General features: G+C 44.5%; 1 protein-coding gene across 1 annotated transcript in view; it reads left to right on the forward strand.

Annotated features, from left to right (window-relative positions):
• The window catches only part of EIF2B3 (eukaryotic translation initiation factor 2B subunit gamma), a 102,936-nt gene extending 96,273 nt beyond the window's left edge, over positions 1-6,663 (forward strand). The window contains exons 10-11 of the mRNA XM_056867652.1: positions 1,585-1,688; positions 6,464-6,663. Of these exons, the coding sequence (XP_056723630.1) occupies positions 1,585-1,688; positions 6,464-6,516 (157 nt within the window). The 3' untranslated portion in view covers positions 6,517-6,663. The remainder of the gene's footprint in view (positions 1-1,584; positions 1,689-6,463) is intronic.
• Positions 6,664-12,630: the final 5,967 nt, after the last annotated feature.

Below are 12,630 nucleotides of genomic sequence, written 5' to 3' on the forward strand. Positions count from 1 at the left end.
TGCCTAATCTGTCCTTTGTTCCTAATGTAAGGAGCATACAGTCAATGCCAGTGATAGTTTGTACTGGAAGTCTGCAGAAGTTAAAAGTCTTACAGAGGATAATAGCCATACCTCCTCCCTGGCCAGTTGTGCAGGGTTAGTGGAGCACATGAAGCTGCCTTATACTGAATCCGAGCTTTGGTCCATCAAAGTCAGTATTGTCTCCTCAAACCTGCAGCAGCTCTCCAGGGTCTCTGGCAGAAGTCTTTCACCGACTTGCCTAGTCCCTTTAACTGGAGATGCCGGAGATTGAACCTGGGACCTTCTGCATGCCAAGCAGATGCTCTACCACTGAGCCACAGCCCCTCCACATATCCACAGTACCACATATCCAGGGAGGGGAGTGTTCACAGGAACACAGACACCATGTCATTTCCTTCCCACCAAGATTCTGTTATTCAAACCAGGTCAATTTCTTCTTCCTGCAACATCTCATAGAGGTGTGCAGTTTTGTGCTTCACTAATCTGGTATTGCACAATATTAGTGCAGATGTGGGGGAAATAGCTCATCAGCTCTCTGGATGCTATGAAGGTTAGACAGGCAGCAAGCGTCCTTGCCAAAGGAACACCATTTATGTGGTTTCTGAATTACTATACCAACTTATTTTCAATTTCCATGAGGGCTAGAACCTTGAAGTTATTGTTATCATGCAGCATAATGAAATCACATCCATAAGTAGCTAAATTCCCTGGATTTAATTTTCCCATTCTTGCACTAGTTCATAACAATGAAAGTTTCCATGACGTGACTGTTGTATATGTGAGGGAAGGATTTAATGTCAGTGAATGTTTCCAGCGTATGGGACATTGATCCCAGCTTTGTCTAATGGTGGTTTCTCGAGGGACAAATAGGCAAAGACACATTGCAGCTCATGTATGTGATTTTGATAGGCCAGGCACTAAGAACCTGGGGGTTATTTCTTTATCCCTAACCACATAGAAAAACAATGTCTTTTAAAATGATCTTTTGCAAAGAGATTGGGCAAGATAATCTACCCTTCCCTGTATTAGCTATGTCCTTGTTATTCTAGAAAGTAGTGTGCACAAGGTTGCACCAATTGGGAATCTATGAACCAGAGAGCATTCCAGGCTTTATTCCCATGGCTTTTGTTGGTTTAACATAGCAGGGTATTTGTGTGTCATGAATACAAAGTCAGGGGCAATATTTACCCTGATACAAAAAGGGGGGGGGCTGCGCAGGCCTGTAGAGCTGCAAATAGAAAAGTATCCTGGATGTGAAAGGTGGCAACTGTCTTGTCTTTGTCCTTTTGTGTGCATCCTTTGTGACATCTGGCAGTAGAACTGTCATAGCAACTAAGTACCCGGGCTGGGAAAAGAGAAGGGTGGAATTTGGAGAAAAGCAGGTTTTATATCATGGGTCCTTCCCCCCCCCCCAACACACACACACACACACACACACAGAGTTCAGCCCATATTGACAAATCATCCCCTGATGTTGTGGTTCTTGTTGATTTGGGTAGCTGCTTCTGTGCTTGATCAGATTTCCAGTTGCATTTTAAATTCCCATGTATGTTTATATTACAGGTGTACTCTACAGAATTGTGTGGTGTGCCATAATGCAGTGATAGAGAAAGGAGCTGACATCAAAGACTGTTTGATTGGAAACAGCCAGCACCTGGAACACAAATGTAAGCAAAGTGAATGGCCTTTTTATTCAACTGGTGGTAGTTAAAAGGCCTGGTATTCCTAACCCATTATCTCTTCCAGAATTTCTTTTATCCTTTCTCGAGTATATCAATATGCAAGTGAACCTGAGGGAGTATGTGGATTTAATTGGGCAGAGTGGTTGTAAAAGTAACTTGAAATAAGGGTGGTACACAGATGAATCCTTCTCTAAGTGCAGACAGCAGCAACACCCACCATTGGCTCTGTTGCAGATAAAAGATGTTCTTTAAAGGAGTCTGTTTTCAGAGGCAACACTTGGCCAGACAACAAGGAGCTGTCAGTTAACTGTGGCTATCATCACATGCCCCAAACCATCACTGATCAAGCCAGAGCAAGTAGGACTGTCGGAATGCATATTGATCAAACATGCAGCGTAGTAGTTGGTGTGGTGGGAAGACATTTACATAGCATAGGCATCATAGCCCCACCACCTGACCCCTAACATGTTGTACTTTGGTTCCCGACTATTCATTTGTTACATTTTTATATCGTTCTTTGCCCAAGGATTGGAGTGTGGTGTATACGCTTACCATCCTTCCTCACCACAACAACCCTGTGAAGTCGGTTAAGCTAAGATATTGATACTGACCCAATCACCCAGTGAGCATCATGGCTTGAGTGGAGATTTGAACCTGGATCTCCTTGCTCCTAGAATGACACTGTGATCATCATTCCATGCTGGTCTGGGTCCAATTTCAGCTATGTGAAAATATCTGCTGCCATAAAGGCACATATATTTATAAATTACAAACTTGTCTTCTGGACACAAGCAACTTGAAGAATTATACAATGCAGCCCAGAGCCTCTGAGAGCTTTGAAAGTGTTGCAACAAGCTGCTTTCTGCCTGGATCCAGGAGACACAAAGTGGTATCAAGGTGAAGCAGCACAGAGGTATAAAATAAAAACCAGGCCCCATCAGTCTCATTTGAAGCAGGAGGACTGGGCTCTAGAAAGAAATTCATACTTGGCAACCACTTCATCAGAATGGATGAACATGATCTTGAGAACGGACAGGGCTTGATAATTAATATCTGTTAGGGAGATTTTTTTTCCTTTCAAAGTGTGATTTTTATGAGACCCAGTGTAGTGGTTAAGGTGTCAGACTAGGACTTGGGAAACCCAGGTTCAAATGCTTCCTTGCACCATGGAAGCTTGCTGGGTGACCTTGGGTCAATCGCACACTCTCAGCCCTGACCCTGGCTAGTATTTGGATAGGAGACCTCCAAGGAATACCAGGGTCATGACGCAGAAGCAGGCAATGGCAAACCACCTCCGAACGTCTCTTGCCTTGAAAACCCTACTGCGGGGGTGGGGAACCTTTTTTCTGTCAAGGGCCATTTGGATTTTTATAACATCATTTGTGGGCCATACAAAATTATCAACTTAAAAATTAGCCTGCTATATTTGGTCAAACATTTAGCCAAGAGGCACGACCGGAGACGGCTCCGAGTGTCTGCCACGTAGAGCAACTCGCCTTTGAGCTCTGCCATCCCCAGCTGGGCAGCAAACTCAAGATGGAGTGAGCGACAAGCCGCTCGGGGCTTGTAGGTGAAGGAGTCTGGTCCAGTAATGCCCCCAATCTGGCACTTTCCCACCCTACGGGTCTTTTGCAGGACTTAGAGGGGAAAGAACCAGAAGGGAAAGTGGGTACCAACCAAGACCCAAGCAGGCAGCTGCCCTAGATGAGCAAGTCGGCAGGCATCCAACCGGTGGCACACTCGCCCACCTGGTGGCACAGAATGGTCTGTTGCACCAGCCGGGCGTAGCCGTCCAGCCGCACGCCAGAGTTGCTCCTGTTCCCCATGGTCAGGGTCAGATTCTACAGCCAGTTCCTGCTACCTCCACCTGCAGGGATGAAATGAGGAAACACTGGCTAAGAACTCACCCCCGCACATTCTGTCCCTGCCCCCTTTAACCCCTCTATTGTTGCCACTTCCACCCCCAGCCCTCTTTTAGTACAGAGGGAATACGTTTCTCCACAACCCAGGTAGGAAAGGGTTAACATAGTTTCTTGGGCGGTCCTAGCAGCTCCATAGCTGACGACTCTTCTGCAAGGGGGAAAAAAGGTTCCTTTTCTCTGCAAAACAAACTCACATCTGCCTTGAATAGAGGCTATTCCTGTCTGCGAGAGGGGGCGGATCGCGAGTCTTATATCCTTCTGTGCTAGAGATTTGCCAGGACCCACGAAGGGCCAGACCAAATGATTTCACGGGCCTTATAAGGCCCACGGGCCAGATGTTCCCCACCCTACAGGGTCACCATAAGTCAGCTGTGCCTTGACAGCAAATAAAGGAGAGATTTGGTGGTTTGTTGTTTTGGGTGCTGAGGTGTTATGAAAGTTCTTCTTTCAAGCAGTGTGATTTTTAGGTCTCGCATACAGTGGAAAGGCTAGCTAGCTTTGTATACACAGTGTATAGCTCTAGTACCAGAAGTGTGTATAGTCTGTGTTGGCTTTTAGTTTGGACATAAATTGATAGTTTCCACCAAATTTGCCATCATGGTGCCATAGCTTGATCTATCGTAAATTAGTGAACAACGCAGTTGAAGGGGCCCACCTCTAGCACCCCTTTGCTGCCTCCTTGCCTCATAGTGCCCCCCTAGGTAATCCCCCGCCCCCCCGGGGGGTGGTACTGCCCACTTTGGGAACCACTGGTCTAGCAGGAGACTGAAGGTTACTGTTTTAGTGAAGATGCTAGTGGATAGTTTGGCTTGTTACCAGACTGGTGAATGAAAGAAATAGGCTTGTTTTAATAGGTCTGTTAAGTATCTCTTTCCCATGAGAAGATTCAAAGGCCCTCAGCCAACACCCAAAGGTTGCTTTCACCAACTTATGAAGCCTCTTATCTAAGTGGAGAATTGCATTCTGGGAGCTCCAGCTGATCCCAAGAGTTGGGAGAGTTGGGAGCTGAAGGCTGTAGTATACAGTTCTAGAAACTGTGTTAGGCCTGCATGGTTGTATCACGGCTATCCCATAACTGTCTAAATAAAGCCTGAGAGCAGTAGAGCAAGTATTCACTAGAAGATCCCACTCACCCTACCAACATAAACAAACCAGCCCAGCCACCTGTTTCCCCTCTCTCTCACCACACTGAATTTCCAGAGCTGTCCTGCGTCCTGACTGCTCACTGCAGCTGCTCCCTGGGTCCTGGAGCCTTGGTGGCTATCCCCTCCATTCCAGCTCACATCCATTAGACCAGTTTGGGACAGAAGAGTTGCTCTTTCTCTCCCGGGGAAGCACCAGCCGGAGCCACCCACAGTGCGTCTGTGTGTATGCATTTCACAATCTCATTCCCACCTTCCCGTTCCTAGTTCCCTTTTAAAAAATTATTATTATTATTAAAACTATCTCCGGGCTTTTAAAGAGTGCAAATACACAGCAGAGTCTTTCATCACCGGTCTGTAACAGAGCAGTAATTCTGTGCCAGGGACTGTTTTCTATTTTATTTTAAAGGGTTTATAAAACAGTGTATGTAATTGAGTGAGTAAACTGAACGTTTTCTGGAGCCCCTTAGGGCTGAAACTTTGTGGTGGTCCTGGGGTTTGGCCATCACCCTTTCTCTCCCTGCCTTTCTCCTCCTCCTGCTTTCCAGCTCTGCCCTACCGCCACCACTAGCAATCTGTCTGAGGCTAATTGAGCAAACAACAAGGAGATGCTTTCATATTCCTCCCGAAGGCAGGGCTCTCGAAGAGGGACTGCCAGCAAACATCTGCTGTCCGGTGGAGGAAAATACTTTGTCATTAATGTCCATGGCATGGCGGGAGGGGGTGTGTGTGTGTTTGGCTGCAGCCAAGTCATTTCTGTGCCTGTGTTTGTCCAAGTTACCGTTTATTTGTCACAGAAGTTCAGCAGCCTTCTAGCTTTCTGCTGAGCTCTCTTGGCCTGCATTTTCCAAGCAGTTTGCTTGTCGCAGCGTTCATCAGTTCCCACCAGAAATTCCTGTGTAACAAGTAACACCATTCTCCAAGCCATTCAGGTTGCAGCACCCAGAACAAATGGGTCGGGCGCTGCTCCCTCACCAAGTGCTAATCAGAAATCTTGATGCGGGCTCTGGATCGGCTTGGCACAGATGCTCGCAGTCAGAAACAATCGTGCCAAACGGAGTCCAAATTCTGGGACCCTTTTGAAAAGTACCTTCTTTAATCCCTCTCTTTTCTTTGTGGCTTGAATGCATCTGTAACCCTGCCAATGGCAAATAAAAGACAGCCTGGTAAGACATTTCTGAGGAGGTGGAGAATTTGCAAAAGCCTCTCTGGATATTGGAAATGGGGTAAAGCCGGCTGAAAAGAACTGCCTCTCGACCTGGGACCGAAGACTCCCAGATAGCCCTTTATTTCTGGTAAATCTGAGCACCATTCAGTAGAGAGCTGACACAGAAGAGGTTTCAGCTCCTTGCCAACAGGGAGTTGAGGAGGGGGAGGCAGGTTGAGCCGTGCACTCATTTCCACAGCGCTACCTTCCTTTGGTCCTGCGTGGTTCCAAGCTGGTGCCCAGATATGCACCTGTCAGCCACAGCTACTGGCTCCTCTGCGCCTTTGTTGTTTAGCAGCAGTGACACATGCATGTAAGCAATCGCATTAGAATCACCTTCTGCTGTTCGGTCAAGTTGTCTCCAGTGGAATAAACAGATTTGTTGCAGCCCAGCAATCTGTTTCTTTTCTCCCCATGTCCTGAGCTAGGTTTAGTTCGAAAAGGCATTGTTTTTTAACTCATCACTCCTGTTCTCTTTCTCTCTTGCAGCTAAACACGTTAATGAAGTTATTATGGGTACCGAACAGCTGATGGAAATATGAGTTTTGTGGTCTTGGGGGATGATAGTCTGGCCACGCCAGGCAGAAGCACAGCTAGAGATTCTGCTTCACGAGCTCTGTCCTGGCAGCGTTTACACAGGCACCCTTTCCTGCTTCGGTTTCCAATTTACACCTTAATAAAGGAATGTTTACAGACATATCTTTCTGCCTCCTCTGTTTGGCTCTTCCTGCACTGCTCCCCTCATTGACATGTGTGCTGCTGTGCGGAGGGCGATACTGGTTCCTGCAAATCCAGTGAATGCACTACGTTGCCAGCCAAACTAACAGCAGGGACCACACAGACTGTGCTCAGTCAAAAGAACAGCTTAGCTGATCTCACTGTGATGAAAGTGCCAGCTTTCTGGGTTCCAGTACTGTCGACAAGTACAAGATAGTACAAGATAGTTCAGGCTAAGGCTAACGACAAGATGTTGCAAAACTATCACACAACAGTTGGAGAAAAGACTGAAATGGCAGAGTTAGTTCAAGGCAATGCGTGTTTTTAAAAATAACAAAAATTCACTTTTCTTCTTTTTTTAAATATATTTTATTGAGTTTTTTCAGGGTACAGATGGGAAAAATAAGGGGAAAGGGGGTAAGAGAATATATATATATACATATACACACACACACACACCATTCTTTACGTTCCTCTAGCACACAGGCAATCCTCATCACTATCTTAATTGAAGCCCTGATTTCTTATACCAGTCATTCCTACATTAATTCGCTAATGTTACCACTGTATTACCATATTTGATCTTTTTAACTTCTGTTCGTATTTCTACTACTGCTATGTGTTCTTTACATCATAATTTCATTTTACTCTTTTATTCTGAATTAGCTGCTCTTCCCCCACAAGAAAGACATTATCAAATCTGTTTCTGTAGTCTCTGAAAACATCAGCACCAATGTAAAGCAATCCCTACTGAGCAGAAAACGTGCACACACACACACGTATGCACACATACACATATGTATAGTGCTGTAATCAATATTTGTTGGTTATAATATATATAAATTAATATATATTGATTTCTCTCGCCTGCTCTCTTTCATTGGGAGGGTGATTGCTGACGCACAAGGACACCACGAGTTTGGTTCACAATGGGGGGGGGGAGTCCCAAAGCTTGTTCCCTAAACCAACCCCCAAAGTACCATTTATTAACCCCCAAGGATGATGGAAAACCAAAGAGCTTTCAAGTCTCGCACTGCTCTTCAGTGACAGAGGTACATGCTTGCATGTGTACAGAGGTATGTCAAAAGCTAATAAGTTGCTGTGGAAGATCCATAGACCACTTGTTAAGTGGTTCAGTACTTTTAATAAGTGGATTGAGTAATCCACTGTTGTTCAGTCCAACTTTTGGCAGGCCATGGTCACACTAAGGTACAATGTCATAGAGTGTTTCCTGTCTTCTTAGAATTAGCCCTGAGCTGATATTCGCACAAGGCGAGGGCGCACAATGCACCACATCCTATCATCTATCACTGTTTGATCTCCAATTGCTATTTTTGGCCCGTAATACAAGCCAAAAACCAAGCTGCTTTGTGGTTCTGCCTCAAGATGTTCCTCCCACCACCCGTTTTGGGCACACTACATTGGGAGAGTATGGTTGCATGGATGCAATTCAGTTCATTCAATATTTATTAAAGAAGAAGGCTAAAGCTTTGTGCCAGCAATGCCAGGAGCAGGAAGCTGACAAGTGTGTGTATGGGAGATGCATACAGTTTAATTGAGTTGTTAAACATGAAATGAAAAAGATGGTGCAGAAACCTCCTTACTTAAAGGCAGTTTCTGCTACTCTGGGTGGCTTTGTACATTTTACAAGGTAATGTACTGATGGGCTTGATAGTAACCTCAACATCCTGCTACTGGATGCAGGAGAGACAGAAGAAAGACAAAACCAGATTAAAATTCCTAATCCTATTGGAGGACAAGTATCTTTAATATAGGAAGATTATCCCAGATTCAAGCTACATATATGATACCAACATAGCCATGGTAAGCTAAATTACAGGCCAATGTTATGTTCTGAAGTCAGTTTTTAATCTCCCTTTGCAAAGAGCTTGTGAGATACACATCTTGTGAGACAGAGAGTTCTTCCCATTTTAAAATGTTTTGTTTGCAAACATCTAATAGCCTTTCCCAAGACATACATCTGAATCGTGCTGCTTAGCGTCTGGAAGTGCCTCCAGCTATTGGCTCTGAGGAGTATTGATTCATTTTCTTTGGGAAGGTGGTAAACATGTTCCTGGTCTTTTACCTCCCTCAGGAGAATATTGTTTTTCATTTGATCCAGGGCTACAAAATTATAATCCAGCCCTGCCCAAACTCATAAAAGAAAAATAAACCACATTAAAGAACTGGCTCAAATTGGGAAAATGCGGAGCAGCGGCTGACTCAGATGAAAGATTTCTTACCTCTCTGCATGGATCCTCATGCTTCTCTCTCGGTACTCCCACCTAGCCCAAATTACCCTCAGGTCTGGCACCTCTGGGCTATTCCTATGTCCAATTGTGTGCTGTTTGTTGAATGTGAAAAGAGACAATGGTGTGTGGGGGGGGGTTAAATTCCTTCATAGAAATACAGAGAAACTTCAGTATCCCATTCAAATGTTGCCATTTATGAAAAGTGGCCTTGTATTGGGCACTCTGGGGTATGTAACCTGGACACGTATGTTTTTTGGTTGTTGTTTTTTTAATCCACTGCATAGTCAAGATATCTAGTCATGCATATAGATATGATGAATTGAGAAATTCATTTTAGTTTCAGGATCTGGGGCACTGGACAGGACACAGCAGGCATCGGTATTCCCTTTTTAAATATGTACAGTTTCATTGATTACCCCTTTATCTTATTTATCTTGTGTCCTCTCCTTGCTTTATTCCACTTATTGGTGGGGGAGTGACCTATATCATATTTTTGTCATATGATTTAGGGATACCAAAGTACAAAATGCACATTCTTCATATTAACTGAAAATGGTACACATTGAAACCGGCATTTTCCTTTGAGAAATACACAGAAGCAGCAATTGGGAAAGGATCCCGCTATAAAATTTTCTCTGAAAAGGGGCGATTACAAAAAATGGTCATTTCAACTGCCACAAGATGCTTATGTTTTGCACTTGGGTCTCCATGCTCAAGTATGAAATGTAAAATGAAAAGTGACCCTAAGTAGGTCAGCGCTATAGTGCCTTCTCCTATGATGACGCGCCACTTTTACCTGTCTTTGTACTCCTGCTTTGGTTAATGTGCTGAGAGAAGATGGGAAGCCTTGGCGTGCAAATTAGAACCAAGGGCCCTTAATCCATGTTTTGCTTGCAAGTGTTGTTGCCTGTTGGAAGAACAGACTTTTCCTTTTTGCCTTTCATGACCCGCAGGTGTTTGGGGCGAGATAAAAGTAGTTTATCAAAGCCAAGGCTTGCTCTTGATGTAGTCATCGTGTGTGGCAGTACTGCAATTATGGAGAATAATTCCAAATAATGGTTCCTCCAGGAATTGCAAGATAAATGCTATGAATTTAACTCTGTAGTTGATCTGACAGTGAGGTTTTAGGGGGAGGGGTCTAATCTGAACAAGGTGCAGGCAAAATTCTTGTCCTTAGCTTCATGCTAAGCAGGAGGATGCTGGGTGGTGTGTAAGGACCAATTCAAATACAGTTTACAAATAAAATTTGATCTGGCTTGGACACCACTTTAATAACAGAAGAGATGGGTATTTACAAGTCTCTGGCTTGACATTTTCCTGTGAATTTGTGTAGCCTGAGGATCTGAGCAGAATCCTTGGAGATGTGAGGTCTACCACTTGTTTTCTCAAGCACTTCTCATCCTGACTAGCAAAATCTGCCAGAGGAGGACTGGTCATCTCATTTCAGGGAGGCAGTGGAAATCCTGAAGCCAGTACTTTGAGACAATGAGAGTTTTGGGGGCAGAGCCTGAGGAGGGGAGGGACTTCAATGCCATAGAGTCCATGCCAAAGCGGCCATTTTCTCCAGGTGAACTGATCTCTACCGGCTGGAGATCAGTTGTAATAGCGGGAGATCTCAGGTAGTACCTGGCAACCCTATAGAGTCCTAATAAAATGTTTGGAGATCCAATCATGGCACTCCAACATCACATGTAATTTGCTTCTCTGTCATTTTCAGAGGACTATTTTACCCCCAGGGAAAAAATCTAGCTCTGTAACTTCATTTGCATTACCTTTACAGGCCAAGAGAGTAGCAGTGCCCTGCCCCCGCCCAGGAACTAGTGCTTTTATCACTATAAGATGAAGATGCTCTTAACTCTGGTGGCTCCCAGACCGTGTGTCCCATCGTACACCACTTAATTGTGGGGTGGGGAGAAGGAAAAGGCTTGATTATGTGATATGTTATGATTACAAAGCCCCATTTCTGGCCTGTTAGTCATCAGCATGTTGTCTGAAACCTGTGTTAGAAATAGTTAAGAAACATTAGCTACTCTCCTCTTTGGCAAGTGGCTATGTAATTCATGCATTTATCAGTATATCACTGGAGGTGCCCATTTTCCAGCCTGAAAAACTAGCTGATAATTCATGCTTGAACACAACACCAATTTTTAGAGGTAATTTTAAGACGTAATCTGAGACAAATCTTACCCGTGTGCTTTTGGCCACACCAGGTGTGTGGCCAAAAGTAGCAACATTGCCAATTCATGGTTGTAATTCTGTCATGATGAAATACAAGAAAGTAACCCTGAGAAAAATAGTTCTGGGATGTGTTTGGGCATACAGTCATGACAAACGCTCTAATTGCTGGGGAGATGTGGTTTTATTCCGTCATTTTAATGACAGAAAAGATTGTTGTAGCTGGAGGTCTAGAACATTCCATCGCTTCAGTTAGGCCATATCAAAATCTAGCACATGATTTTATAAGGCTTATGAGTATTTCTGAGAACCTCAAATCTCTATCTTTTTAAAGAGCCAGTTTAAAGTCTTCATTATAAAGGGGGAAACCTTGACTATATTGAAAAAAGTAAGAGGCTGGAGGACTTTCCATGCTTAGGGAATGAGAGTCCTGTGTGGTTTGTTCCTCCCCATTTCTTTCTTCTGTAGATGGTTTGTCCTTGCACAATACTGCTCCTTGATCCCAGCGCTCTCTTAATTCCTTGCCCTTTTTCACCTTAATCTTTGACAAGAAGTTATATTAGGAACACATTTTAAAACTTATGCACATTTCAATAAATTTGCCGTTATCTGTTGCAGAGCTCACACATTCTGTTTCCGGCCTTGAAGGCCAAGGTTGCGCGCAGGACTCGAAGGACATAAAATATCGCGCACATTTCAGAGATATTTTAAAAACAAAGTTAACCTTCTGGCCTCAATCCTTTGTTATACTACCCTTGAGACCCAGCAAGTGCAGCAGCTTCCTCACTTTCTATCCCTGCATGTGTGGGCATTTGATTTCAGCCACCCAGCTGTGCAAAAGCAGTAAACTGAAGAGCCACTGAGCCTACTGAAGTTCCCCCATCCATATTTATTTTATTTCTACCCCATCTTTCTCACCAATTGGAACCCAAAGCTGCTTACATCCTTCTCTATTTTATTCTCACAGCAACCCTGTGAGTAGGGCTGCCAGCCTCCAGGTGGCGGCTGAAGGTCTCCTAGGATTACAACTGATCTCCAGGCAACAAAGTTCAGTTCACCTGGAGAAAATGGCCACTTTGGAAGGTGGACTCAATGGCGTTAGACCACACTGAAGTCCTTTCCTTCCCCAAATCCCACCCTCCTCAAGCTCCACCCCAAAAATCTCCAGATATTTCGCAACCCACAGCTGGCAACCCTACCTATGAGGTAGGTTAGACTGAAAGTGTGTGACTGGCCCAAGGTCATCTAACAAACTTTCAAGGCAGAATGGGGATTCGAACTTGAGGCTCCCAGATCCTGGTATGACACTCTGACCTCTATTCCACATTGGCTTGGAGGGGGATGAGCTCAGCTCAGAACCTCTTGGGACACTGTGGGCAGCAAGATCCTGCGGACATTCCCTGTTTCCTAGACAGAAGCACAAGAAAGTAACCCTGAGAAAAATAGTTCTGGCATGTGTTTGGGCATACAGTCCCTTCAGCCTTCCTCTCATTTAGAGACTATAACGCAGCT

Source organism: Euleptes europaea, chromosome 2 (genome assembly GCF_029931775.1).
Source record: "Euleptes europaea isolate rEulEur1 chromosome 2, rEulEur1.hap1, whole genome shotgun sequence".
Classification (NCBI taxonomy): Eukaryota; Metazoa; Chordata; class Lepidosauria; order Squamata; family Sphaerodactylidae; genus Euleptes; species Euleptes europaea.